Genomic DNA, 27,624 nt, shown 5'->3' with positions numbered 1-27,624 from the left:
GAGACCTCCTAGCTCCTTCCCCGGGGCGCCCCGGGGCTCGGCGTCACAGCGCCCCCTTCGCCGCCAGTGGCCGCTGGGAAACGGGGCTCCCGTGGCGCAGGGCGGGGCGAGGGCGGGGCGGGGCGGGGCGCAGCGGTACCTGGGCCGGCCGGGAGCCGGGGGTGGGCTTTCGGAGAGCCGCAGGCGTGCAGACCGCCTCTTCCCCCGCCCCCCGACCCCCCATCTGCACCTTGCACAGGGCCGGCCGCGGGAGCTCAGAGCTCCGGGCTGGCGCAGGAGACCGAGCTGTCACATGGGCGGCGGCGAAGGGGCCGCATTGAAGCGGCCAGGGGACGGCGCCCGCCTCCAGCGCGTCCTCGGGCTCGGCTCCCGCCGGACGCCCCGCTCCCTGCCCGCTGCCGCCGCCACCACCGCCGGGGGCCCCGCGCCGCCCCCGCCGGGCCATGCGAGCGCCGGTCGCGCCGCGATGAGCTCCAGCATCGCCAAGAGCGAGTCCAAGACGTCGCTGCTGAGGGCGGCGGCGGCCGCGGCGGGCGGGGGCGGCCGGGCTCCCCGCCACGGCCCGACCCGGGAGCCGGTGCTGCCCGGCCGCCGGCTGCCCAGTGCCTGTCCGAGCACTCCGCCGCCGTCCGGGGATCCCAGTTCCCGGAGGCCCCTGTGCCGGCCGGCGCCGCGCGAGGAGGGCGCGCGGGGGCCCCGGCGTGGAGCAGCCGCCCCGACGCGCTGCAGGCCCCGGGAGGCGCCCCGACCCGCGCCGCCCTCACCAGCGCCGCCGGCCCGCGGGCGGGACGGGGAGGCTCCGGGGCCGTCCCCGGACCTCGGCCTCCGCGGCCGCGGGAACTCCACTGCCGCTGCGGGGACCGAGGCGGACCCGGTCCTCCACCGGCTGCGCCCCATGCTCAGCTCCGCCTTCGGCCAGGTAAGGGCCGCGCCCCCGGCCCGCGCTCCCGGGAGGAAGAGGCACTGGTCCTCCGGGACCCACGGCCGGAGTCCCCGCTCCATCGTTCCGGATCCGGGTCCCTGGTCGGGTCCGGTGGTCATGCCCTGCTCAGCTCGGTCCGTGAAGCCCTGTCCAGTCCCGTCCCGTCCTCCCTAGCCGGGGCCCTGATTCAGCACCCCGTGCGCTGTCCACGCTCCAGGTCTCTGCCGGGCCGGGCCGGGCAGAGGGCTCGGCGCCCCAGCCTCCTGTCCACCTCCACACACCGACCACGGTTACAGGGATGGCAATAGGAGCAGGTGGCGCCAAATTACTCTCCTCTGGTGGCATCTGGCTAATGCCACTAGGGAGTGACCTCAAGAGAGCTAGATGTCTGGGGTGTGGAGGTCAAGAGAGGGAGACTTTGGGTCTAGACTTGCTTGGAGATGGGGGACCTGAACCACTGCCTATCCTGTCCTCAGTGACCTGGGGAAAGTTAGGAGATTCTGAATAGGAGGAAAAGAGATGTCTGGGTTGGCATGGAGGGGCTGACCTGAGCTGTTACTCAAATTGAATCTTTGGAGTGTTTTTAAGGAGGTTGATACTCCCAGGAGACAGCTCAGATGATGGTCAGATTATTGTGGGGTGCTAGGGAGTGGAATAACACCCAGAGAACCCCAACCTGAGTTAGTTGTACATTCTCGGGTCAGAAAAGCTATTAAGAGGTCACCAGTGGCTCTCTGTGTTTCCCTCAGGCCTTTCTTTCAAGGGCACCAGGCAGCTGTTTAAAAACAGCTGGGTGGACACAACCCTGCTGGACAGTTTGGAATTCGTGCTGCCCAGGAGACCTGAACCTACAAACTCCTGAGCTAAGTCAGGGTTTCCTCTAGTTCTGAGCCTCTGATGGAGTCTGTGGCAGGGCACTGAGGCAGTTCTGCCGCAGCAGAGCAGGGGGTGTAATGCAGCTGTCTGATGGGAGTATTTGTGTGGTTTCTAGGGGCTGCAGGGCAGGGGGTGGTCTGAGTATTTCTCTGCTAGGATCTAGTGCCAGCCCCTGGCTTGCCATGCTGTCTCAGCATTCCAAGGTGGCTGTGTGTGTGTGTGTGTGTGTGTGTGTGTGTGTGTGTGTGTGTGTATTGCTTCAGATCTGCACGTTTCTTCTCAATATACTACCTTGCTGGTGGAGGTCAAACATAAAGGCAGCCACTCGTGGATCAGGGTTGCACGGGGCTGCTGGGGTGTTATAATAGGACAGTGGCTTGTGGCTTTGTTCCTGCAGGGAGCCCTCGTTAGCCGAATGAGCTGGAAACAGCGCTCTCTCTCTCTCTCTCAGGAGTAGAGATTCAGAGCCGAGCTGAGAGGGTTAGCGTGGCGGCATGCCGAGGGAGAACTTCACTGCAGTGGCATGTGTGTGAGGAGGTGTAGCGTATGAGGGCAGAAAGGAGCGGCTGCCTTGTTGAATGAACCACAGCAATTCACTTATCATATATTCCTTGACTACCTACTTTGTTCAGGCAGCTGCTACCCAAGAAACAAGGGTAAATAAGATAGCCAGCAACCTGGCTCTATTCAGTGGGCTGAGGATCTAACTCTGCTCCTAAGGAAAAAAAGGAAAGAAAAAAAAAAAAAGAAATCTTCACTTCTCAGTCTTGCAGAATTTGCTTGTCTGTGCTCTTTCTGAACTCAGAGCATTGCTTTTCACATGCCTTTGTCCCTCCTCATGTGGTAGTCATTAGATGAAGAATAGTCTCCCGTCCCATGTTCTGAAATGTCACAAGGTCACCTGAGTCAGGAGGAGCTGGAAGGTTCCATCAAATATTTACCAGCTCCCTCTGGAAGCTTTTTTGCCTCTTGGTACCGCTGGTTTTTGGTTTAAAGCTCAATACATTCAGTTTGGGCTCCCTACTGACACCTCTTATGGCATCCAGCTTGAGCAACACACAACAACCACAACAACAAACCCTCAGCTAGGCAGTGACTTTTGTGTCCCAGCTCCCAATCTCCTGAGAGAGAGAGGAGTGAGTCTTCACTTCCCTTCTCTAGTCTACATTGAGATTTCTATCCTTAGGGACAGAATAAAGAACCTAGAGAATGCTAATGAGGTTCTGAATACAGAAACTTTCAGATAAATAGGATATGCTTAGGGCAAATTATATTTAATTTAGGGGGTATATTTTTCATGTCTTAAGTTTCAGGGTTTTTTGGTTATTGTTGTTTGTTGGTTTTTGTGCCAGTATTGGGACTTAAATTCAGGACCTGGATGCTGTGGTTTAGCTTTTTTACTCAAAGCTTGAGCATCCTATCTCTTGAATCCCAGCTCCATTTCTGGCTTTTTTTTTTTTTTTTTTTTGGCCAGTCCTGGGGCTTGGACTCAGGGCCTGAGCACTGTCCCTGGCTTCTTTTTGCTCAAGGCTAGCACTCTGCCATATCCCCAGCCCCATTTCTGGCTTTTTGATGGTTAATTGGAGACACAATTGTCATGGGCTTTCCTCCCTGGGCTGGCTTCAAACCTTGATCCTTCTGCCTCAGTCTCCCAAGTCCTGAGGTCATGGGCACAGCCAATCCTGGGGTTTGAACTCAGAGCCTGGGCACTGTCCCTGAGCTTCTTTTGCTCAAGGCTAGCAGTCTACCTCTTGAGCCACAATGCCACTTCTGGCTTTTGCTGTTTTTGTGGTACTGAGGAATCGAACCCAGGGCTTCATGTATATTAGGCAAGTACTCTACCACTAAGTCACATTCCCAGCCCTGGCTAGTTTATGTTCTGTTCTGTTTTATTTTGATCATAGGTGAATTGCTTAACCTCATTAAGCAAGCTCTTTGTTTTCTTAAAAGATGGGAATAATCATAGTTTCCCTTAGAGAGAATTTAGGAGGTTAAATGAGATGTGGTAATGTGACTAGAGCTTGGTCCCAGTGAGTGGAACAGAACACATTAGTGTTAATTATTATCATTGTTGATGCTATTGACTAAATAACCTAAGGAGTCTTCTTTCTGCTGTAAGAGCATCCAGAGAAAGCCAGGTTCAGAATGGTTCTGGAGATACCAGGATGAGACTTTTACAGTTGAGGAAACAGGAGTTATGGTTCTTCCACTGACGTCATGGAGCCTTTCTACTGCCTCCCAGGAGACAGAGTGGATGAGGGGCTTAGGCAGAGGGTGGTGGTTTGCAAGATAGTAGAGCTTTTGTAGGTTCTAATCCCAGCTCGATATAGAGAATAGCATAATCGTTTTCATTTTCTCTCTCTGGTCTCTCTTCATCCAGAAATAAGATCAACAAGAAGTACCTTGCAGAGTGTCACCAAGTTACACAAGATTAATAAAATATATACCCACCACTTGAGTACTAGATAAACAGGAGTCTTCATATGTTATTTCTTTGTATGTGGTACTGGAGCTTGAACTTGGGGTTTCATGCTTGCTGGCCTTGGTACATTACTACTGAGCCACATCTCTAGCCTTGCTTTTCATTTTTTTTTAAGATGAAGTCTCACTACCAGTCAAACAAATACCTGAGCAGCAATCTGCCTATTAGGTTTCCCATGGTCGCTGGGATTACACCTTGCCCAGCTACCCCCCTGCAATCTCTTAGACTTTTCTGCCCTGCGCTGAGCTGGCATCACTATCCTCCCATTCTCAGCCTCCCACATAACATGATATGATAGACATGTGCCCCTGCATGCAGCTAAGAATTAACAAGGGACCTTGAGAACAAACTACAGCCTTCCCGTCCCCAGCCTCCCAAGTAAGCTAGGATTATTGCAGAGAGCCACCAGTTCTTGGCTAAGACCAACCTTTATTAATGTTATTGCTGTTGTTCAGGGAGTGGTTGTCTGAATAAGGGTCTGTGTAAGGTATTTCAAAATATATAATCACACTGCTTTATGTAATAACACTGCCTCTGAGCTGGGTGAAGAGGAAGGCTTTAAAGGAAGAAGCCGATTACCAGTGAACCATCCCTCATTCCCTCTCTGTCCCCAGCTAAGGACTTGCCACCCAGCTGCCTGAACAGATGATGTCCTGTGAGAAATTAACTCAGAGCAAGAATGTCCAGAGGCTCTGGGTCTTGGAAGATCTCTGTTCTTACTCTGAGCTTCTGAAGCATCCTTGTGGAGGAGGCGAATCAAATAAAACCAGTGGCTCTGGCCCATCCTTTGCCCTTTCCAGCTAGAGAGCCATAGTCTCTTCTGATGTGGCTAGGCCCTCCCAGTTTCCACACTGCTCTGCATGTAAAAGAGGCATGGGTGACTCACACCAGTAATCCTGGCTACTCAGGAGGCTGAGGTTTTGAGGATTATGGTTCAAAGCCAACTCAGGCAGACAAATCTGAGAGACTCTTGTCTTCCAGATAACTACCAAAGAAGCTGGAAGTAGAGGTGTGGCTCAAGTAGTACAGCACCAGCCTTGATCCATAAAAGCTCAGGGACAGTGCCCAGGCCTTGAGTTCAAACCCCAGGACTGGCAGAGAGAGAGAGAGAGATCATAGTATTTTACAAGTGAATAATTAATAATAGCTTTGCTACTACAGCAATAAAGAGGTGTTTTGTTTTTTTATTTGTTTGTTTGTTTGTTTTTAGTTTCCATTGGTTTAGATAGGGAGCAAGGCCATGATGGCTGTGTCCTAATAAATTCAGCCTCAGGCCTGTGTTTTTTTGTTTTGTTTTGTTTTGTTTTCCATTACAGGGAGTTGAATTTAGGGCCTGGGCACCATCCCTTAGCCTTTTTTTCTTTTTGCCAGTCCTAGGGCTTGAACTCAGGGCCTGAGCACTGTCCCTGGCTTCTTTTTGCTCAAGGCTAGCACTCTGACACTTGAGCCACAGTGCTATATGTGGTGCTGAGGAATCAACTCAGAGCTTCATGTATGCCAGGCCCCCCTGTCCATGCTCCATCACTTTAGCCACAGCTCTGCTTCTAGCTTTTTGGTAGTTAATTGGAAGAGTCTCACAGACTTTTCTGCCTGGGCTGGCTTTGAACCTCTCTAATCCTCAGATCTCAGCCTCTAGAGTAGCTAAGATTATACTGGCTCCAGCCTGTGCTCTGGAAGTGAGTGCTGTATGTGTTCCTTATTCCTGCTACAGCCAGGTCTTTTCTCTGGGACCTCAGGATGGGGAAGAAGATGAGTTCATTGCTAGCATCAGCCATAGGTGATAGGAATCAGTTGGTTTTGAATTCTCCAGAAAGTCTGGATGTCTGCACTCGCCTGCAGCTATTTTGGGAAAGCAGCAAGAGTTCTTGAGCCCTCCACGTAAGCCCACTGTATAATTGCACAAGCCTACTCTCATCATCCTAGTCCTCTCAGCCATCTGTGTGATTTCCCATTATCACCCCTGATTTTAGAGACAGGGACGGGGGGGGGGGGGAGTGACCTGCCTGAAGGTCTCATGGTAAGTAAATGGCAGGACTTCTGCTACACCATGCTGGCTGGGTGGAAAGTCACTTGGGCATGTTCCTGTCTGTCTGAAGTATCTCTTGCATTATGTTACATTCCAACCTTCCCCCACCCAAGCATCTTAGCATTGGGTTGGCATCCCAGTTCAAATGCATACAACTGATGGAACTGATCAGGACGCCAGCCTCCTCCTTTGTGTGTGTGTGTGTGTGTTGTTTTTTAAATTATTTAATTTACTTTTATTTTTTTTGCTGGTCCTGGGGCTTGAACTCTTGACGTGGGCACTATCAGGCCTTTTTTTTTTTTTTTAGTAGCTTATTAGAGATAAGAGTCTCATGGGCTGGGGATATAGCCTAGTGGCAAGAGTGCCTGCCTCGGATACACGAGGCCCTAGGTTCGATTCCCCAGCACCACATATACAGAAAACGGCCAGAAGCGGCGCTGTGGCTCAAGTGGCAGAGTGCTAGCCTTGAGCGGGAAGAAGCCAGGGACAGTGCTCAGGCCCTGAGTCCAAGCCCCAGGACTGGCAAAAAAAAAAAAAAAAGAGTCTCATGGAATTTCCTGCCTGGGCTGGCTTTGAACCATGATCCTCAGATCTCAGCCTCCTGAGTAGCTAGGATTACAGGCATGAGCCACCAGTGCTCAGTTTTGTCTTTTTGTTTTTTTTGTCTTTTCTGGTACTGAGGATCAAACCCAGGACATTGCACTTGCTAGGCAAGTGCTTTGCCACTGAGCTACATCCCAGCCCATTTTTTTTTTTTTAAAGACAGAATCTTGTAATACAACTCAGGCTGCCTCAGCCTCCTCCAAAGTGCTAAGCTTACAGGCACATGTTACCACACCCTGCTCTGCCTTCTTTCCTAATCAGGAATAGTAAGTGGCTTATCCTTCTCATCTCTCTGATCCTGTTATTCCATTCTAGAAACTAGAGCCACTGCTCACTCTTTACAGAAAACCCCCACCCTCCAGCCCTGTTTTGTTTTTTTTTCATCCTTCCTTCTTTTTGGGGTGGGGAGAGGGATGCTGTCACTGGAGGGTTTTTTTCTTGGTCTGTCATGGAGTTTGAACTCTAGGCCTGGGCACTGTCCCTGGGCTCTTCAGCTCAAGGCCAGTGCTCTACCACTTGACCCACAGTGCCACTTCCAGTAAACTGGTGGTTAATTGGAGATAAGAGTCTCACAAACTTTCCTGCCCAGGGTGGCTTTGTACCTTCCTGCCCAGGCTGGTTTTGAACCGTAATTCTCAGATCTCAGCCTCCTGAGTAGCTAAGATTATAGGCATGAACCACCAGTGCCTAGTGGCACTGGAGCTTCTGAACCCAGGGCCTGGGTGCTAACTACCCCGTTGGCTTTTTTGCTCAAGACAAGTGTTCTGCCCCTTGAACCACAGCTCCACTTCTGGCTTTTTCAGTGGTTAACCGGAGCTAAGAGTCTCTCAGATGTTGAGTTGGCTGGAAGTAATATCCTCACATCTCAGCCTCCTGAGTAGCTAAGATTACATGCCCAGCCCATTTTATTTTCTACTGAAAGTCCAGCCACTGCCCAGTTCAAGTTAGTTTAAGTAAGCTCTGAAGCATCAGATCAGAACCCATGGGCTGCTTGGTGCTCTTAACTTTTAAGCTTACTAAGCTTAATGCCAGTCCCTTTAAGCTTCTGACTTTTTCATAGGCACTTGATTTTGCTGTCATGTCAGGCTTCCAAGGATGCAAGCACAGCCCAAGGTCGAAAGCTTATCCTAAAGTCAACAAGCAGGTGCTGTGCCCCAGGTTGGCCTGTAGGGGGCAGGAGTCACCAGGTCTGAGTGAAAGGATACTGAACCAACTGATGCTACCACACCTAGTCCTTTAAACCCCATGTAAAGCAGGGAAAAGTGACCATTTTTAGCTGTTTGCCGAACCTTTTGCATGTATTATCTCATTAGCTCCTCTCAAGAGGCCTCAGAGAGGTGTTATTAGAATCCCCTTTTTATAAATAAAGACTCTGAAGCTCCAGTACCAAGCAGCAGGGCAAGATTTGAATCTACATCAGTCCAATTCTGCATCCCAACAGCTGACTACAGCTGTCAGTTCCCTGGAGAGTAGAGTGGCCAACACCAAAGTCCAGAGCCCACCTAAACTTATTAACGAGAATTTTCAGTAAAGCTATCCAGAAAATCTAGTCCATAGCTAGCACTGAGAATCTGCTTTTCCACTGTGTTTCTTCTTGTTCTTCTTGTTCTTCTTGTTCTTCTTGTTCTTCTTGTTCTTCTTCTTCTTCTTCTTCTTCTTCTTCTTCTTCTTCTTCTTCTTCTTCTTCTTCTTCTTCCTCCTCCTCCTCCTCCTCCTCCTCCTCCTCCTCCTCCTCCTCCTCCTCCTCCTCCTCCTCCTCCTCCTCCTCCTCCTCCTCCTCCTCCTCCTCCTCCTCCTCCTCCTCCTCCTTCTTCTTCTTCTTCTTCTTCTTCTTCTTCTTCTTCTTCTTCTTCAGTCCTGGGCCTTGAATTCAGGGCCTGAGCACTGTCCCTGGCTTCTTTTTGCTCAAGGCTAGCACTCTGCCACTTGAGCCACAGCGCTACCTCTGGCCATTTTCCATATATGTGGTGCTGAGGAATCCAACCCAGGGCTTCATGAATATGAGGCAAGCACTCTTGCTACTAGGCCATATTCCCAGCCCTTTCACTGTGTTTCTTCCCATCCATTTAGTATACTGGATTTGTACCTGGAGCCTAACTCAAGCTCCCTTCTAGTCTCTGATGAGCCTTGTCTTTTTCAGGAGCTTGCAGTCCAGTGAGGTGACTCATGCCTGTAATCCTAGATCTACTTGAGAGGTAGGAATTGGAGGATAGAGGTTCAAGGCCAACCTGAGTGAAAAAAAAAGTATTCAAGACTCCATCTCAACCAATGGCACTATGTATGTGACAGTAATCTCTGGTACAGGGGAGAGGCAATGTCTGGGGTGAGTGACATGTGCCTGTCAATCCCAGTGACATGGGGGAGTAAAGCCAGGCTGGGCATAAAAGCAAGGCCTTATAGTGATAATAACCAATACAAGCTGGATGGCAGGGGGTGCTCATGCCTACAATCCTAGTTACTCAGGAAGGTAAGATCTGAGAATTGTGGTTTGAAGCCAGCCCTTGGCAAACAAATTCCTGAGGTTCTTACTTCCAATTAACCAGCAAAAGTCTGGAAGTGGAACTGTGTCTCAAGAGGGAGATTACAGGGGGCTGAGAATGTGACTTAATGGTAGAGTGCTTGCCTAGCATGCATGAAGCCCTGGGTTGGATTCCTCAGCACCACATAAACAGAAAAAAAACAAAAGTGGCACTGTGGCTCAAGTGGTAGAGTGCTAGCCTTGAGCAAAAAAAAGTCAGAGACAGCGCCCAGGCCCTGAGTTCAAGCCCCAGGACTGGCAAAATAAAGGGGAGGAGATTACTAAATTTATAGAAAACCTTTTTCTTCCCTCCCTCCCTCCCTCCATCCCTCCCTCCCTCCGTCCCTCCCTCCCTCCTTCCCTCCCTCCCTTCCTCCATTTATTCCTATGTTTGCAGTGCTGAAGCTCAAACCCAGCCTGGTGTATGCTAAGTAAGCATTCGACCAATCAACTCCATCCTCAGCCCCTTTTCTAAATTTTGTCTACAAGGCTTTTCTGATCCTGGAGACTAAATCAGATTACCTGTCACCAGTCTCAGAACTCTTAAGTTTTCCCCCTCATAGCATTTACCTGACATGTAATTAAATAACCCTACCCTTGCTCCTTACTTTCTGCTAGGTTGAAATTTTCTGAAAGCAAATGTCATCCTTTTTGAGGTACTGGGGTTTGAATTCAGTGCCTCAGCCTTGCTAGGCAGGTACTCACCTGAGCCATACTTCCAGCCCTTTTTACTTTAGTTTATCTCTGGATTTTGGCTTGGAGTTTCCAGTGATCCCTCTACCCATACTTCATGAATAGCTGGAATTACAAGAGTTCTTGTGACACCATATCTGGCCAGCAGGGAGCATCTTAATCCTTATGTTTGTAATATCTCCAGAGCCAAGCCCCATAATGGCCACGTAAACTCTGGGTAAATGATACTTCTTCCATTTGAATAATTACTGATCAAGTCCTTATTATGTGGCACTCACTTCCTATGTACACTTAATTAGCCAGATAGGGGAAGCCCCATTTCCAGGGGAGGAAAATGAAGCTTGGGAACAGGAGGTGATTACTGTCCAGGACTCAACCCCAGACTTCTTATACTTCCTACTCATTAAGAGTCTATTTATTGAGCCTGATTTGTGCCCAGGCCAGGAAGTGCTTCCTTCATGCCCTGTTCCCACAAGAAACAACTTTGAAGAAGGCATTTATGTTGGCTGCTTGCTCTTTCCTGCTCTTTATGCATATCTACACACACCAGGCACTGATGGCTCATGCCTGTAAGCCTAAATACTCAGGAGGCTGAGATCTAAGGAGCAAGATTTGAAATATTAGAAGTCATCCCAGACAGGAAAATCTGTGAGACTCTTTTTTTTTTTTCTTTTTGTCAGTCATGGGGCTTGAACTTAGGGCCTGGGTACTGTCCCTGAGCTCTTTTGCTCAAGGCTAGTGCTCTACCACTTTGAGCCACAGCTCCACTTCTGGTTTTCTGGTAGTTAATTGGAAATAAGAGTCTCAAAGACATTCCAGCCCCAGGCTGACTTTGAACTATGATTCTTAGATCTCAGCTTCCTGAGTAGCTAGAATTACGGGCATGAGTACTACCCAGCTTATCCATGAGATTTCTATCTCCAGTTAACCACCAACCAAAGCCAGTTAGAGTGCTAGCCTTGAGCAAAACAGCACAGTAATAACACCTGGACCCTGAGTTCAAGCCCCAGGACTGGCACATACACAGAAAAAAGAAAAAATTTCCCTGGTGAGCAGTGGCCTGACAGCCAGCCACAGACCTTGTCAGTTCCCTAGGAGGCAGCCTGTGCCACACCCTGGGCAGTGCCCTGACCACCGACACCCCCACCCAACAACAACAACAAAAAAAAACCTGGACAAAAGTTTCTGGGAAAGGAACCAGTCTGGATTGAAGCTCTGGGCTCTATGGTGGGTATGCTTACTTGCGTCAGGGGCCTGCTAGTTGTTCTGTCTTCCTGTCCATCTCTGGTGCCCCCTGCTGGAGAAAGCTGGGTGCAGGGAAACAGGATTGCTTCGTCTCTCCTGGTACCAGCAGTCTCAAATGGGACATCTGAGGGCTTAAGATGAATTCACACCAAAGCCAGAATCTGGCAGGACGAAGAAAGGCCAGTCAACTATAAAGTTCCAGTGGCAGGACCTTGAAGACCATTTGTAAAGGGAAGCGCCTCTACCCTGTGCTCCATGGAAGTCAGTGAGCTGTCCTCACAGTTCAGTAGTGGATGCAGGGAAGGCTTGGAAACCGCACCCACGCCTTCTGTACCAGTGCCAGCGCCATTTCTATCCTGCCCCTCCCTCAGTGTCTTCCCTTGGGTCAGAGAGCTCGTACTCAGCAAAGGAGGCGGAAGGAAGGATCTGATCTCCGCTGACAACTCAGCTGTGCCACCTGCCCTGGAGCCTCATCCCCGTCCAGTGATGAGGCAAGTGTAAAAAATGGAGCGTAATGGAGACATCATAAGATCTTACTGGCCCTTGACTGGAGCTGCCTGCTTTCCATCCGGCTCACTGCTCTTAAAGAAAAGGCATACATCTCCCTGAGGGCTTGTGTGTGTGTGCTTGTGGGGTGTGGGGTGTGTGTGTGTGTGTGTGTGTGTGTGTGTGTGTGTGTGTGTGTGTGTGTGTGTGTACGTATGTACGTACATGTACAGAACTGCGAGCTGTCAGGCACCCTGGCTTTGGGGGCCCCAAACTAGCCAGCTTCCTCTTCTAGATCTGCTGGCCTAATTCCTACCCACAGATGCCACCCTGGGTCTCCCTCCCCAAAGCAATCTCTGCAGATTTGGCAGTGGCGAGAGGAGGGGCTGAGGGAAAGGGAGAAGGATAGAGAGAGGAGGGGAGGGAGGGAGCGAGGGAGGAGAGAGAGAGAGAGAGAGAGAGAGAGAGAGAAATGAATTCAGCTCTAATCTGATGTAGATGATCCGGCAGCTTTCCAGCTCAGCTGCCCTATGCCCCTCTGCCATCAGCTCTCCGGGCGATTGTTTTTCCCCCCTCCTTAGGACCCTGAATTCTCCCTTCTGCCTTTGTCTCCTTAAGAAAGTACCCAGAAAGTTAAACCCAGACACACAAAACACACACACACACACACACACAGAGAGAGAGAGAGAGAGAGAGAGAGAGAGAGAGAGAGAGAGAGAGAGAGAGATCCAGACAGCAAGAAGAGGCAGACGAGTAAGAGAGCACGCGCTCTCAAGAAAGGGCTCAGCTCAGTCCTGCAGGAAGAGTGACACAGGCAGGAGGGAGGCTGGGGCTGGCAGTGACCCCATCTAAGGTCTCCTAGCCCTACAAGGAGCTTTCTTCATGGACCCGGAGATCCCAAGAGGGGCTGCTTCAGCGTAGAATGGGAAATTGTGTCAAGTCGCCACTGAGAAATCTCTCAAGGAAGGTATGTTTCTGGAGTTCTCACCCCTTGAGGCTGGGGGTGGTGGGAGGGGGAGTTGGGGTATTTTCACTGCCTGTCCCTGAGGTAGATCTTGGAATGGATGGCTATCACAAGCCTGCTATGCTTCCTATGGCTTCTTCCCTGAGCTGCTTCCCGGTTCCCACCTCTAGAGACCCTCTTGTTACAGTTTCTTATATCCCTAGCTTGGAGCTGAAGTTAGCACTTAGAACTGTCTAGGTGGGGGTGGCAGGGTCAGGGGAGGCCATGTTTGGGAATTTGTACAAGGGCGTTCTGAAAGAAAACAGCTCTTTGGGGGCTGTGGGTCATAAATGATGTTCGTAGGATTTTCAGTGCAGAACCACTGTTTTACAGATTGGAACACAGTTCCTAGAGTAGTCCCTGGGGCTCATTCATATCCTTGGAGGGTCCTTTGAGCGCCTCTCTGATGCTTTCTAAGCTTTTACATTGTAGGTTTAAAAGTATAGTCGATTGCTGTTGGCAGGACACAATACCTCCCTCCTCATGGGCCCAATAATCCTTGAATCAGATCAGAGAATCTCAAGAAGGACCAGCCTGGTTTAGGACCTGTGTTTCATCCTTTGAAAAATCAAGGTGCCCAGTAGGAATTTTGAGCCCAGAGGACATGTAAATTACTCACCAATTGCTTAAATGCTAGGATGATTCCTTCGCAAGAATTCCTTTCAGGAGACGTGTCTTTCATGCAGGTCTAGGTTGCATCTGTAGGGTTCTGCTTCACATGGGCTCTGTATTTCAAGCGCTCTGAAGAGACTTGCATACCATTTAAAGGAATATGATTTAAAGGAATCCTTGGCATGTTTTCTCCAGTTCTTTCTTCATAAGGAGCTTGATTATTTCTCATACAACATCATGTGACAAAATAAAGATCTCAGGTTAGCAAATGATGCCTTTAATCACAGCCCATCCTACCTCCTCCATGAGTTTCACAGCCCCTCGATTTAGGACATTTCTGGCTTTTCAGCCTTTCATCTCCCTCATTTTGGCTAAGCTGCTCACATCAAATTCCATTTAATCTTTGCTGTTCTTGGATCTCGCTGAGGGTTGATGGTTTCTTGTGTGTCTCCCCCGCCTCCCATAATCTGTCATCTTCTTAGGAGAGACTTCTGCCTTCGAGGTGGCATCCAGGCTGATTCAGAGGCAGGAACTGATTGGAAGTAGTCTGGAGGACCTCAGGCGAAAACCATTGCAATGGAGTCTAGCCAGAGTTGGAGGAAGTGCACTTAAGAACAAGAATTATCCTTCTGTCTCCTCCCCATCTTCCCTCACACTTCAGTGCTTAGGAGTCAAACTACTCAGGTCTCTCCAGGAAAATGATCTTGAGCAAATGACTTAACCTCTGTGCCTCAGTTCCCTTGCCCTTCAATTGAGGACACTCAATGTATTGATCATCTATTTTTTTCTTGTGTGTGTTGCTGGGGGGTCATATGCTCTGTAAATTCTCTACCACTAATCTATAACCCCAAACCGAACATCTTAACTCTTAAGGTGACCTCCCAGGCATACGTGGTACTCAAGTGGCACTACTGGCATTGTAATCATAATTGTCCCACTCTGGGCTTTAAAGAAAAGGAATAGAAGAAAACAGGATAATGGGGGAGATGATGATGACAATGATGATGATGACAATGACGAATGCTGGGATCAAACCTAGGGCCTCACATATACTGAGTATACATACACTCTGCTATTCCTCCAGCTGGAGATACCCTGAGCCCATGGAATAAGGCAGATGATCATATAACTCACCTCATTCTCTATCGTGTCTCTTACAGTAGTTGTAAGCATTGCTTTTTCCTGTTTACAACCTGCCTAACACCTGCTACTCTTACTCTTTTCCACTAAGTATTTCTTAGCTAGTTTGCTGAGAAGATTGCTAACACAAAGATTAGTGCCTTCTTGGATCCAAGCAGAGCTGGAATTTAGATCCTGCACTGTGGGAAATACGAACTGGTGTTTTTTGTGGGTTTTTTTTTTCCTCCAGAAGAGGCTGCCTCTCTCTTTCTCTCCATATCCCCCTCTCTCTTTCTTTTTTTCTAGAAGTCAGAAATGTTATTCATAGATTCCAGAATCTGACCTTTAAGGCTTAGTCCCAGTTCCCACTCATTGTGGCACATCTCCCCTCCTGTTTATGAAGCATCTATCTTCCAGCTTTTCCTTGACCAAACCCGGGATCAGGGAGCCTCTACCTGTGTGCTCTTGGCTAATTTGTGTTGGTAGAAAAGTCCTCTAAGGTCAGGAGTTAGGCTGACTCCTCCGGGTAGCCAGGATAAATCCTTCTGGTGCCTAGACTTAGTATCAGCCTGTGGTTTGGCTTTCTGAGTGGTAGCTGGGGGACTGGTAATGGTGATAGGTGAGCTGCTCCAGACACGGAGCTAGGCAAGGACCAGGCTGTCAGGTGCCATCACTGGCTGAAGAAGAACAGCCGCTTCCTGGGGCAACTCCATGCCAGGCAGTATTATACTCAAGAAGTGCAGTGGAAATTCCCCAGTCACACCACTGGTTTGTTCTTCGTGGGAGCAAATTCATCTCCATCCTTCTCATTTGTTTCCTGATTGGTAGATGTTCCCCTGCTTCCTCTGGAGCCAGAAGTGAATGCCTTCTGGTACCCAGAGTCTCTTAAGTTGTATCACCACCACCACCACCACCATCATTGTCATCACTATGGCAACTGCATTGATTTGGCTATTTTCATGTTCCGGGTACTATACAGAACACTTTATATATGTGATAGCTCACTGATTTCTCACAAGAATCCTCTGTAGAGAAATGATTGTTCTTACTACAGTGAGAAGGAAAGTGGAGGCCAAGGAAGGGAAGTAACCTGCCCAAAGTCATACAGCAAGCAAGTAGCAGAGCCAAAACTTGGCCCTGAGACTGCCCAAAGCCAACATATTAAACCGCCTCTCAGAGTGCTGTGCCACCTGCTACCTCCTCTTTCCTGCCTGGTACTCATTCTGAGCCAAGTACATGAAATTCAGCCAGAAAAGAAAAGTCTGGCTTTCTACAACATCTTGTGAGAGTATATTCCTCACTCCCAGGCTTGCTCTCTGGATCCCCTCCAAGGTGGAAGGACTTTCTTGGTCTATGCCAGCACCTGCCTGGATCCTCAAGTAGGAGTGAGTGCTGCAGAGGCTCTCGGTCTTACCTCCCTGGGGCATCAAGTCCAAATGGATCCTTGGTCTGTCTGACATCCCTCGCCTTCCAAGACTTCCTTCTTGCACTTGAGCCTTGGGCTGAGTTCCTTCACCTTGGGTCTGAGTCACTGCTTTTTCTTTAGAAGCCAATACATGCTCCTCCTCCTTTGGGCCTAGATGAGTCTTAGGATGTTGAAAAGGATTAGATAGGAGTCTTTATCCATAGCCCTTAGCTAGGGAGTATGGGGGTAAGTCTGACAGAACAGGGTAGGGATGGCTCTGCTGCTCAGCTTGGCAGGACTGGCTGAATCTGGTCTAGGTATGGACCTCAGTCAGCTGGGTCAGCTGGCTGGAAGTGGGGCATGATAGTATGAGATGGCAGGGTATAGACGGCCCTCAGGGGTTCAGCCTCCTCCCACCCCTGCCATGCTGGAGGAAGGCCACTCAGTGCAGGACATACTGCCATAACCTGGGTTCTGGAGAGCCCTGGGAGTGCTGGGGCCAACAGCATGTTGTGTCTACTGGATGCTGCTGTAGTCCTAGGGGAGAGTCTGTGTGCAATGCTGACTTTTTATAGCTACATGGGAACCTGCAGGGAGGAGGATGGGGTGGCCAGGGCCTGGGAGCACAGCTATATTCGGTCAGCAGACAGGGCCCCTGCCTCAACCTCTAGGTCCAGCAGTCTAGGCTGGGCAAGGAGCCAGGAAAGGCAGGAGGGAGGAAAAGAATTGCTGGAAAGCTGGCTGCTCTTGAGCTTACCAAAGAGACAGACATGCCTTGCTAGGCCCAGCTGGTGCTTTAAATCAAGAGATCTGGTACTGGTGGGCTGGAGTTAACAGTACTGCCCATTTGGAGGTGGCACATGGCATCTATTTTGTCCCTGTCCTCATCCTTGACACCCTGCCTGCCTTGTGTCAGCCGTGGTACTGATGTTTGCATCCTCCAGTCTAACAGACGTGCTGAGCCTGATTGCTCCCCCAGCTTCCCAATGGGGATCTAGCTGGGATCAGGTCAGAGTCAGCACTGGGAGACATGTTCCTGGGCTGGGACATGAGCTGGGACATTGGAAACATTTTCAGTTAAGGACATGGTTCCATGACGCTCTGAGGGAATCCTTCTCATTGATGAGGACAGACTCCTCTCCCCTGTTCACCTTTTCTGTGTGAGCTTCTGTATGCACTTGAGTGTGTGATCCTGTGCATATGTATGTCAGTGTGTGTGTGTGTGTGTGTGTGTGTGTGTATGTGTGTGTGAATGTGCATGCATGAGCAAGAACCCCACCATGAGTTCTGTATCCTCCTCTCCCTGGAACAACTGTTTGCGTCAAGGATCAGAGTCTCCATTTGTTGGACCAATTGGGTGTCTCTCTACCACTGTGCATCATGGGCCTCCTTGAACACCACCACCTGACTCTGGAGGATCTTGAGGAGAAGCCCCTTCTAGACCAGGAGCCAGGCTGAAGCCAGGCGCGGACCAGGAGGCATTAGATGGGCAGAGAGGTGACACCTACCTCTCTTTTGTATTTGCTTGGTACTGGCTGAAGATGCGCCAGGAAGAAAAGAGCAGCTACGCGGTGGTTCAGACCAGTGAGGAGGGGCTGGAGGCTGGTGGTGAGCTCCATGGACCACTCCTGATGCTGGCCCAGAACTGCGCTGTCATGCACAACCTGCTGGGCCCCGCCTGCATCTTCCTGCGCAAGGGCTTCGAGAACAGGCAGCCTGTACGTAAGTTTAGCCTGGTGGCGCTTGCTGAACCTGGCTTCACATGGCATGAGGAGGTACTGGGAAGAAGATGTGTTCTGAACACAGCACCTCCTGTCCCCTAATGGAGACACCTCTAATGTTTCTGAGCCCCCTCCCACTCAGGAATGGATTTCCCAATGTTTCCCGCACCTGGTTACAAAGTGAGCCCATATGCACCTGCCAGAAATAATATAGCAGATAATTCTTTGGAGCACTGTGCCAATGAATGTATTAGTGGATTGCGCATTTGAGCCTCAGCAATTCCTGGAGGTGGGTAGTTTTATCACCCTCTTTTACAGATGAAGAAACAGAGTCCCAGAGGAAACACAACTGAGGTAACACCTAGTAAAGGGTAAAAATAGGATTCAAACCCATGTAGTCTTGTGTGCTCCTAACAATTCTATTATATGGCATGGTCTACTAGAACTCCCTCTCCCCCCACCCCCCACTGAACTCGAGGCTTCATACTCTCAGCTTGCTTATGGTAAGTGGTGGGCACTCTACCACTTGAACCATGGCTCCAGTCCAGTGTTTTGCTAGTTAACTGGAGACAAGAGTTGTGTGGACTTTCCTGCTCTGGCTGGCTTTGAACCATGTTCTTCAGATCTCAGCCTCCTGAGTAGCTAGTATTATAGGCATGAGACACTGGTGCCTGGCTCCAGGAAACTTTTTTTTTTGGCCAGTTCTGGGGTCTGGTCTTAATTGAGCTTTCTAGTGCTCTACCACTTCAGCCACAGCTCCATTTCTGGCTTTTTTGGTAGTTAACTGGATATTAGAGTCTCATAGGCTTTCCTGCCCAGGCTGACTTTGAATATTGATACTCAGACCTCCACCTCCTGAGTAGCTAGGGTAACAGGCATGAACTACCAGTGCCCAACTTCCAGGAAACTTTTTACAGTGATTAAATTATTCCTAAAGGGGCTGGGGATATGGCCTAGTGGCAAGAGAGCTTGTCTCGTATACATGAGGCCCTGGGTTCGATTCCCCAGCACCACATATACAGAAAATGGCCAGAAGTGGCGCTGTGGCTCAAGTGGCAGAGTGCTAGCCTTGAGCAAAAAGAAGCCAGGGACAGTGCTCAGGCCCTGAGTCCAAGGCCCAGGACTGGCCAAAAAAAAAAAAAAAAAATCATAAATTATTCCTAAAATCGGTGTCATCTCAAATAGTAGCCACTAGGCACATGTGGCTATCAACCACTTAGGATGTGGTTAGTCCAACGAGTGAGCTGAATTACCTATTTGATTTCATTCTAATGTAACAGGTCCTTTTTTTTTTTTTTTGGCCAGTCCTGGGCCTTGGACTCAGGGCCTGAGCACTGTCCCTGGCTTCCTTTTGCTCAAGGCTAGCACTCTGCCACTTGAGCCACAGCGCCACTTCTGGCCATTTTCTGTATATGTGGTGCTGGGGAATCGAACCCAGGGCCTCATGTATACGAGGCAAGCTCTCTTGCCACTAGGCCATATCCCCAGCCCGTAACAGGTACTTTTGTCCATCAAGCATTGGGCATTCTTCCCCCTTACCCCCAAGTCTTGGAGCTTTAACTCAGGGTCAGGGCACTGTCCTGAGCTTCTTTTGCTCAAGGCTAGTACTCTACCACTTGAGCCACAGCGCCACTTCTGGTCTTTTCTGTTTATGTGGTACTAAGGAATCAAATCCAGGACTTGATGCATGTTAGGCAAGTACGCTTTGCTGAGTCACATTCCCAGCCTGGCCTTGGGCATTCTAAAGACAAACTCTATTACTGAGCTATACCCCCAGCCTTCCAACTTGTTTGTTTTTTGTTGTTGTTGTTGTTTTGCCAGTCCTGGGGCTTGAACTCGGCCTGAGCACAGTCCCTGGCTTTTTGCTCAAGGCTAGCACTCTACCACTTGAGCCACAGTGCCACTTCTGGCTTTTTCTAAATATGTGGCACTGAGGAATAGAACCCAGGAGGCAAGCACTCTACCACTAGGCCATATTTACAGCCCCCAACTTGTTTTAGAAAGCCACATAGGGCCAGTGGCTACTGTATTGGACAGCTTCCTTCAGGTATCTGAATAGTCACAAGAAGAGGGTGACAGTGTCATTTTACAGATATAAATGTTGTAGATTTCATTTATTGACTTGCCCATGCTCAGTATAGTTCTTGTCTTATGGATTGTGTATAAAGGCTTTAACTTTAACCTATACAATAGATCAGGAGATCAGGGGCTCAGAGCAGAGAAGCGACATGCCCAAGATGCCACAGCTAGGAAGTAGCAGAAATCTGGGCTTTGTCTTTGGGACTACCTCTAAGGCCCAAGGTCCTGTCCCAACCTGAGGGGAGACGAATTGAAGGAAAATGACTATGTAGCTACTTCATTCTACATGACACCCCAAGTTGGTGCACACAGCTTCCCTGCCACACCAGTGGGCATCCTAAGATCTAGTCCAGATCATATCACCCAGACCCCTTCCTCTCTGCATGGGGCAAAGGACACAACGGTGCATAAACCAAAGACACCCAACCACTGGGCACAGAATACTGTGAACTGGTACCTGGCTTTGGTACTCCATGGGTTCTGGGAATACAAGAAGACTTAAGAGGGAGGTAGGCACTGATAGCTCACACCTGTAATCCTAGCTACTCAGGAGGCTGAGATCTAAGGATCACGGTTTGAAACCAGCCCATGCAGAAAAATCTGTACAACTCTTATCTCTAATTAACCCACCAAATGGCCCAAAGTAGAGCTGTGGCTCAAGTGGTAGAGTGCTATAGCCATGAGGAAAAAAAAGCTCAGAGACAACACCTAGGCTCTGAGTTCAAGCCCTAGACTAGCGCGCGCGCGCGCACACACACACACACACACACACACACACACACACACAGAGTCAAGGGGAGCCAGGTGCTTGTGGCTTACACCTGTAATCCTAGTTGCTCAGGAGGCTGAGATCTGAGGAATTCAGTTTGAAGTCAGCTTGGGGAAGAAAGTCCCAATGAGACTCTTTTCTTCAAATAATCACTCAAAAACTGGAAGTGGCACTGTGGCTGAAGTGATAGAGTGCTAGCCTTTTGCACAGAGAGGCTCAGGGACATCATCCAAGCCCTGAGTTCAAGCCTCACCACCAACAACAAAAAGCCAAGGGGGAATGCCAGACCCTGAGTTCAAGCCCCAATACCAACACCAAAAATAACAAAAATTTTAAAGTCTCGCAGCATGTGAGTCTGCCTGGGGACAGGAGTGACATACCTTTGCACCACTGCTTGAGCAGCCTTTGAAATGAAGGCCTCCTGCTGCAGCCAGATGTGAATCCCTAAAGGCAGATCTTCCTCCTCTTAGCTTCAAAGACAGCCCCGAGGACCCTGGGAGCTTGCAACCTGCCTGCTCACATCAGCACCCCTTCCCTTCCTACTCCATTCTCAGACTTCTCAGTGCTGGTGCCCCTCATCTTGGGGGCCAGTGTAGAGTGGGTGGATAGCTAGTCTTCACCCACCCTGGCCACATTGGCTGGAACAGCCTGTGTGCACAACAGAGTCACTTGCAAGCTCACTGGGCTGAGTCTGCAGCTCTGTTCACCATACAGGTGCCCACACCTACCTTGTTTTCTCTCTGCCACAAGGCAGAGAGCTAGAACAATGTGAACCAGTTTGGAAACATAACCATGTCCATCTGGTCACCCATATTCATTCCATGCCAGTCTGGCTTCCTCCTGGGTAGCCCTGGGGCTGTGGTAATCACCATCCGGAGCCTGCCCCGTGCTTCCTCTGGGTCTGCTCTTTGGAGATTTCTTTGCCATCTGCTTTGACACCTGGGCTCAGAGTTTCCTTAGATTCTGCTGGAGGCTGATGTGCTTTGGACCCTGGGAGCTGCCAGAGGCACTAGTGGCCTCCAGGATCCTAATGCCATGTCCTGTGACAGGGCAAGGTGTGAAGATGGGGCCAAGTTGGGGAAAGTGGGGTGCTGCCCAGGATGCAGGGTGCACCCCCACTTCTCCCTCACACCTGCTGACTCCTCCCTCTGGGGCTGCCTGTGTGGTCCCTGCCTTCTCTCTCCCTGCAACCCTCCCATTATCTTGCAGGCTTTGCTGCCTGGCTCCTCCTGGTGTCACTGGGTGGTGTTCTCTTCTCTCTGTGGTGACCTCCCCCAGTCCTGTTTTCTTTACAGATTTTGCTTCTGGACCAGCCCTGTGCCTGGGATAAAGGGGAAGGGGGGTGGTTCTTGGAATGTGAGGAGCAAGGGAGCTCTAGTGTCCACATGACCTAGAGAACAATACCGTCTCCCCTCAAGGACGCAGTCCAGACAAACATCTGCTCCACTCCCATCACCTGCCAGCCAGTGTCCCCACTAGGTCTCCCGCCACTGCTAACAGAATGTGTTCTTTTGTTTCAGGACAGATCACTGCGACCAGAGGAGATCGAAGGTAAAGTTTGGCCCTTAGGAAAGGAAGGTTTGGGAGGGAAACTGGTGGGAAGACAGGCAGACACTTGGGGCTCCACAGGGAGCAAGGTTCCTGCCCTGGTACCAGCCATCAAAGGAGTGAACCTGAGGTGAATCAAAGGCTCTGGAGTCCTGGGGTCTCGTGGGACCATCTCTCCAAGCTAGCTGGGCCTGGGCTGCCTTTGCTCCCAGATGCTCTGCTGGTCCTGCCTCTAACCACATCTGCTTGTATTTGCTTCCCCAGAGCTCCGAGAGGCCTTCCGAGAATTTGATAAGGACAAAGATGGTTACATCAACTGCCGGGACCTGGGGAACTGCATGCGTACCATGGGCTACATGCCCACTGAGATGGAGCTCATTGAGCTGTCCCAGCAGATCAACATGAACCGTGAGTCCTTCTGCAGACCCCTCCTTCCTTCCTTGTCAAACAGGCCTGCAGGCAAATGTTGCGTCCCCTTCCTCTAGCTCTGTGCCCTCAGTTTCCTCAACTGTAAAAGGGGAACGAGGCATAGGAAGTTAATTAGGAGATAGATTTTTTTTTAACAGTCCCACAGCTAGCTAACTCACAGTAAGAAATGATCAGAAGGAGCTCCAGTTGTGCAATCGGTTAGCACGTGGTACTTACAAGAAATGATCAGAAGGAACTGGACGCTGGTGGTCCATACCTGTAATCCTAGCTACTCAGGAAGCTAAGATCTGAGGATCATAGTTCAAAGTCATCCTGGGCAGGAAAGTCTGTGAGACTTTTTTTTTTTTTCTTCAGTGGCAACTACAGACATGATCCAAAGAGGAGTTTTACCATCTCGTCTCTTGGTTTTATGGAGATTTCCCTCACCCTCTGTGTTTGCCTCTTAAGACAATCTTAAAAAGGCACAGAAAGAGAGACTTTATTTTTCTTTTTTTTCTTTCTTTTTTTTTTTTTTTTTGCCAGTCCTGGGCCTTGGACTCAGGGCCTGAGCACTGTCCCTGGCTTCTTTTTGCTCAAGGCTAGCACTCTGCCACTTGAGTCACAGCGCCACTTCTGGCCATTTTCTGTATATGTGGTGCTGGGGAATCGAACCCAGGGCTTCAAGTATACGAGGCAAGCGCTCTTGCCACTAGGCCATATCCCCAGCCCAAGAGACTTTCTTTTTCTTGTTGGTTGTGGGGCTTGAACTCTGGGCATGGACACTGTCCCTGAGCTCTGCAGCTCAAGGCTACTGCTCAGCCACTTAAGCCACAGAGCCACTTGCAGTTTTCTAGTAGTTAATTGGAGATAAGAGTCTCACAGACTTTCTGCCTGGGCTGCCGTTGGATCATGATCCTCAGATCTCAGCCTTCTGGGTAGCTAGGATTGCAGGTGTGAACCTCCTGGCCATTCCTCTGAGCCATGGTTTGGTGGACCACTTGTCTCTAGTCACTTCTTTGGTCTCATATGGATTAATGATGATGATGATGATTACTATTATTATTATTAATACTTTGGACCTAAGTAAAGGAGATAAAGAAGGGGTTGGCAGTCCTCAACTAACAAATGCTTAGTTGGAAGTAGAGATCAGGTGGGTTGAGGCTGACCTAGACCCTTCTTCTTGCTTCAGTGGGTGGCCATGTGGACTTTGATGACTTTGTGGAGCTAATGGGACCTAAACTCCTGGCAGAGACAGCAGATATGATTGGAGTAAAGGAACTGCGGGATGCCTTTCGAGAGGTGAGTAATAGGTAAGCACAGATGAGTTGGGCGACTGTTAGAGTTCCAGTCCCCAGATAACTTCTTGGAAAGAAGCCCCAGCCCTGGGTCCCAGACCAGGGAGGGAATTTGAATGGAGAGGGAACTTGAGGGAAGGGGGACATTGAAATAAAGCTCAGCCTTGGATCTACTGCTTACAGTCTCCATAAGGTAGCTACCTCATTCTCCTTCCTGCTCACTCTAGTTTGACACCAATGGTGATGGGGAGATAAGCACCAGTGAATTGCGAGAGGCTATGAGGAAGCTTCTGGGTCATCAAGTGGGACACCGAGACATAGAAGAAATTATCCGAGATGTAGATCTCAATGGAGATGGACGAGTCGACTTTGAAGGTAGGTAGAGCTTGAAAGTGAGAGAGACAAAAGCCAGCAGTGGCCATCTGTGGAGCCCTCCAATGGTGTATCCACCACATGATCAATTCAGCCCAACATTCTATCACCATGCCTTCCTCTTCCCCCTCTGCTGAATACCTTGCCAATCCATCCATCATCTATGAATCATTCCATCCACCCACCCACCCATTAATCCATCCACCCATCCATCCATCATTCTACCATTCTGTGTGTTTTTTTTTTTTTTTTTGCCAGTCCTGGGGCTTGAACTCAGGACCTGGGCACTGTCCCTGAGCTTCTTTTGCTCAAAACTAGCATTCTACCTCTTGATCCACTTCCAGCTTTTTCAGTTTATGTCGTACTGAGGAATCCCACCCTGGCCTTCTTTCATGCTAGACAAGCACTCTACCATAGGCCACATTCTCAGCCTCTATCCACCATTCTATTCATCCATGCATCCATCCACCTACCCACTCAGCCAGCCAGCCATTCATCCTTCCATCCCATCCCATCCCATCCCATCCCATCCCATCCCATCCCATCCCATCCCATCCCATCCATCTATCATCCACCCAAACACTGGGCTTTACTGCACTTCAGGTTTACCCGTTCCCCATGCCACCCCTCAACTGGTGGTTACAGTTGTTGTCCCACTTGAAATTTAAGAAAAGAGGAACCTTGTTTCCTATAAGCATCTGCTACCCAACTGAACATCTGACACATAGCTAATATTCAATACTAGTTTCTTAAAAGGAATCAATAATGATCGTAGTAGTTACCACTTTCTGTACATTTACCCTATGCCAGTCATTGTACTAAAGAGCTTTTCATGCCTTTGTCTCGTGTACTTCTCATAATGATTCTATAGATTCTACTATTTTTACTCATTGTTACAGGTGAGGAAACCGAGGCTCTGAGAAATAATGTAACTTGCTTAAGTTTGGCTATTAAATGGGTAGCTGGTGGCTCACACCTGTAATCCTAGCTACTCGAGGCTGAGGTTGGAAATGAACCTGGGTAGAAAACTCCATAAGATTCTTATCTCCAATTAATGAGTAAAAATCCAGAAGTGGAGCTGTGGGTCAAGTGGTAGAGCACTAGCCTTGAACAAAAAAGCTCAGGGACAGACACAGGCCCTGAAAAACCAAACAAACAAACAAAAAACATGGTCCATCCAGATAACAGAATATTATTCAGCACTAAAAAAAGGAATGAGCTTGGCTGGGCACCAGTGGCTCATGCCCATAATCCTAATTACTCAGAACACTGAGATAGCTACTTGGGAGGCTGAGATCTGAGGGTTTCAGTTCAAAACGAGCTTGGGCAGGAGAGTCCTTGAGACTTGTTTCTCCAGTTAACCATTCAAAAAGCCAGAAGTGGAGTGGTAGCTCCAAGTAATAGAGCACTAGCCTGAACATAAAAGCTGAGGGATAGTTCAAGCCCCAGGACTGGCAAAAAAAAAAAAAAAAGAATGAGCTGTCAAGCCATGAAAAGACATGGAGCGACCATAAATGCATCTTAGGGCTGGGGATATGGTCTAGTGGCAAGAGTGCCTGCCTCTTATACATGAGGCCCCGGGTTCGATTCCCCAGCACCACATATACAGAAAATGGCCAGAGGTGGCACTGTGGCTCAAGTGGCAGAGTGCTAGCCTTGAGCAAAAAGAAGCCAGGGACAGTGCTTAGGCCCCGAGTCCAAGCCCCAGGACTGGCAAAAACAAATAAAAAAATTTAAAAAAAAGAATATTTGGGCTGCAGATATGGCCTAGTGGCAAGAGTGCCTGCCTCATATACATGAGGCCCTGGGTTCGATTCCCCAGCACCACATATACAGAAAATGGCCAGAAGTGGCGCTGTGACTCAAGTGGCAGAGTGCTAGCCTTGAGCAAAAAAGAAGCCAGGGACAGTGCTCAGGCCCTGAGTCCAAGCCCCAGGACTGGCCAAAAAATAAAAATAAAAAAATAATAAATGCATCTTACTGAGTGAAAGAAGCCAATCTGAAAGGGCTATACAGAATACAATTCCAATTATATGACATTCTGGAAAAGGAAAACACAATAGATAATAAAAAGATCACAGGCTTCCAGGACACAGAGGATTTACTCTAATGGAGATAAATGCATGTTTGTCCAAACTCATAGAATGTACAGCACCAAAAGTGAACTCTAAGCTGGGTGTGAGGGCACCTGCCGGTAATTGTAGCTACTCGGGAGACTGAGGCAGGAGGATTGCAAGTTCAAAGGCAGCCTGTACAACTTAGCGAGACCTTGTCTCAGATAAACTTACAAAAGGAGCTCAGTGGTAGAATGCTTGCCTAGTGTGCACAGACCTGTGTTCACCGATTCACATGTGCCACCCAGGTGTGGAATCTTCCTGATAGGGGAGGCTGTGCAAGTGTGAGTGTGGGTGCAGAAAATCTATGTATTTTCCAATGAATTTTGCTATGAAACTAAAACTGTGCTTAAAAAGATTCTTGAACAGGGCTGAGAATGTGGCCTAGTGGTAGAGTGCTTGCCTCATATACATGAAGACCTGGGTTCTATTCCTCAGCACCACATATATAGAAAAAAGCCGGAAGTGGCACTGTGGCTCAAGTGGTAGAGTGCTAGCCTTGAGCAAAAAGAAGCCAGGGACAGTGCTCAGGCCCTGAGTTCAAGCCCCAGAACTGACAAAAAACAAAACAAAACAAAAAGATCCTTGAACAATGGGAGCTGGTGGCTCATGCCTGCAATTCTTTTTATTTTTTTGTAATTTATTTATTAATTAAACACAAATTTTTTGACAAGGTGTTGTGCAAAAAGGGTACAGTTACATAGTAGGGCAGTGTGTACATTTCTTGTGATATCTTACACCCTGTTTTTCTTTCCCTTCCCTAGGTCAGGTAGACATATATACAATACACAATGTACCAAGAACATATACAGTAGCCACGTGGCCTACGCCCAAGAAAATTCACCTAGGGCTTTAAATGTAATGTCGATATTAGACAATATGTCAACAGTAGTCTTATATGAACGTACATACATAGCTTTTGAGCTATTGTATTCCACTGAGAGGTCAATTTTTGACCTTTATATGTTGAGTAGTTGTTTGGTTTTAGTTACATAATGTTGGGTCGCTGCCCCAATCCTGTGGGAAATACCATTTGACAAGTAGTTTTGTTTTTTTTTTGGCCAGTCGTGGGCCTTGGACTCAGGGCCTGAGCACTGTCCCTGGCTTCTTCCCGCTCAAGGCTAGCACTCTGCCACTTGAGCCACAGCGCCGCTTCTGGCCGTTTTCTGTATATGTGGTGCTGGGGAATCGAACCTAGGGCCTCGAGTATCCGAGGCAGGCACTCTTGCCACTAGGCTATATCCCCAGCCCTGACAAGTAGTTTTTGGTTTCACAGACGTGGTCTCTACTGTCTCTCCATCACCCCATCTTAACAGTCATATATCAGG

At 49.1% G+C, this 27,624-nt stretch overlaps 1 protein-coding gene and 1 non-coding gene across 3 annotated transcripts in view; one reads left to right on the top strand and one right to left on the bottom strand.

Annotated features, from left to right (window-relative positions):
• Positions 1-292: 292 nt before the first annotated feature.
• Cabp1 (calcium binding protein 1) overlaps positions 293-27,624 on the top strand; it is a 30,039-nt gene continuing 2,707 nt past the window's right edge. Inside the window, exons 1-5 of one of the 2 annotated variants that reach the window (XM_048340904.1) lie at positions 293-919; positions 22,080-22,110; positions 22,372-22,515; positions 23,705-23,814; positions 24,038-24,185. In XM_048340904.1, coding sequence (XP_048196861.1) covers positions 293-919; positions 22,080-22,110; positions 22,372-22,515; positions 23,705-23,814; positions 24,038-24,185 — 1,060 coding nt within the window. Of the gene's footprint in view, positions 920-17,531; positions 17,709-22,079; positions 22,111-22,371; positions 22,516-23,704; positions 23,815-24,037; positions 24,186-27,624 lie in introns of those variants that run through there. The other variant, XM_048340905.1, reaches the window with a different exon arrangement.
• Positions 22,889-23,001, bottom strand: LOC125349804. The gene has a single exon (XR_007210608.1). It is a non-coding gene; the product is annotated as a small nucleolar RNA SNORA26 (small nucleolar RNA).

Source organism: Perognathus longimembris, chromosome 3, assembly GCF_023159225.1.
Source record: "Perognathus longimembris pacificus isolate PPM17 chromosome 3, ASM2315922v1, whole genome shotgun sequence".
Lineage (NCBI taxonomy): Eukaryota > Metazoa > Chordata > Mammalia > Rodentia > Heteromyidae > Perognathus > Perognathus longimembris.
Note: the sequence above shows the minus strand (reverse complement) of the source record. Positions and strands in the feature narration are given on the sequence as shown.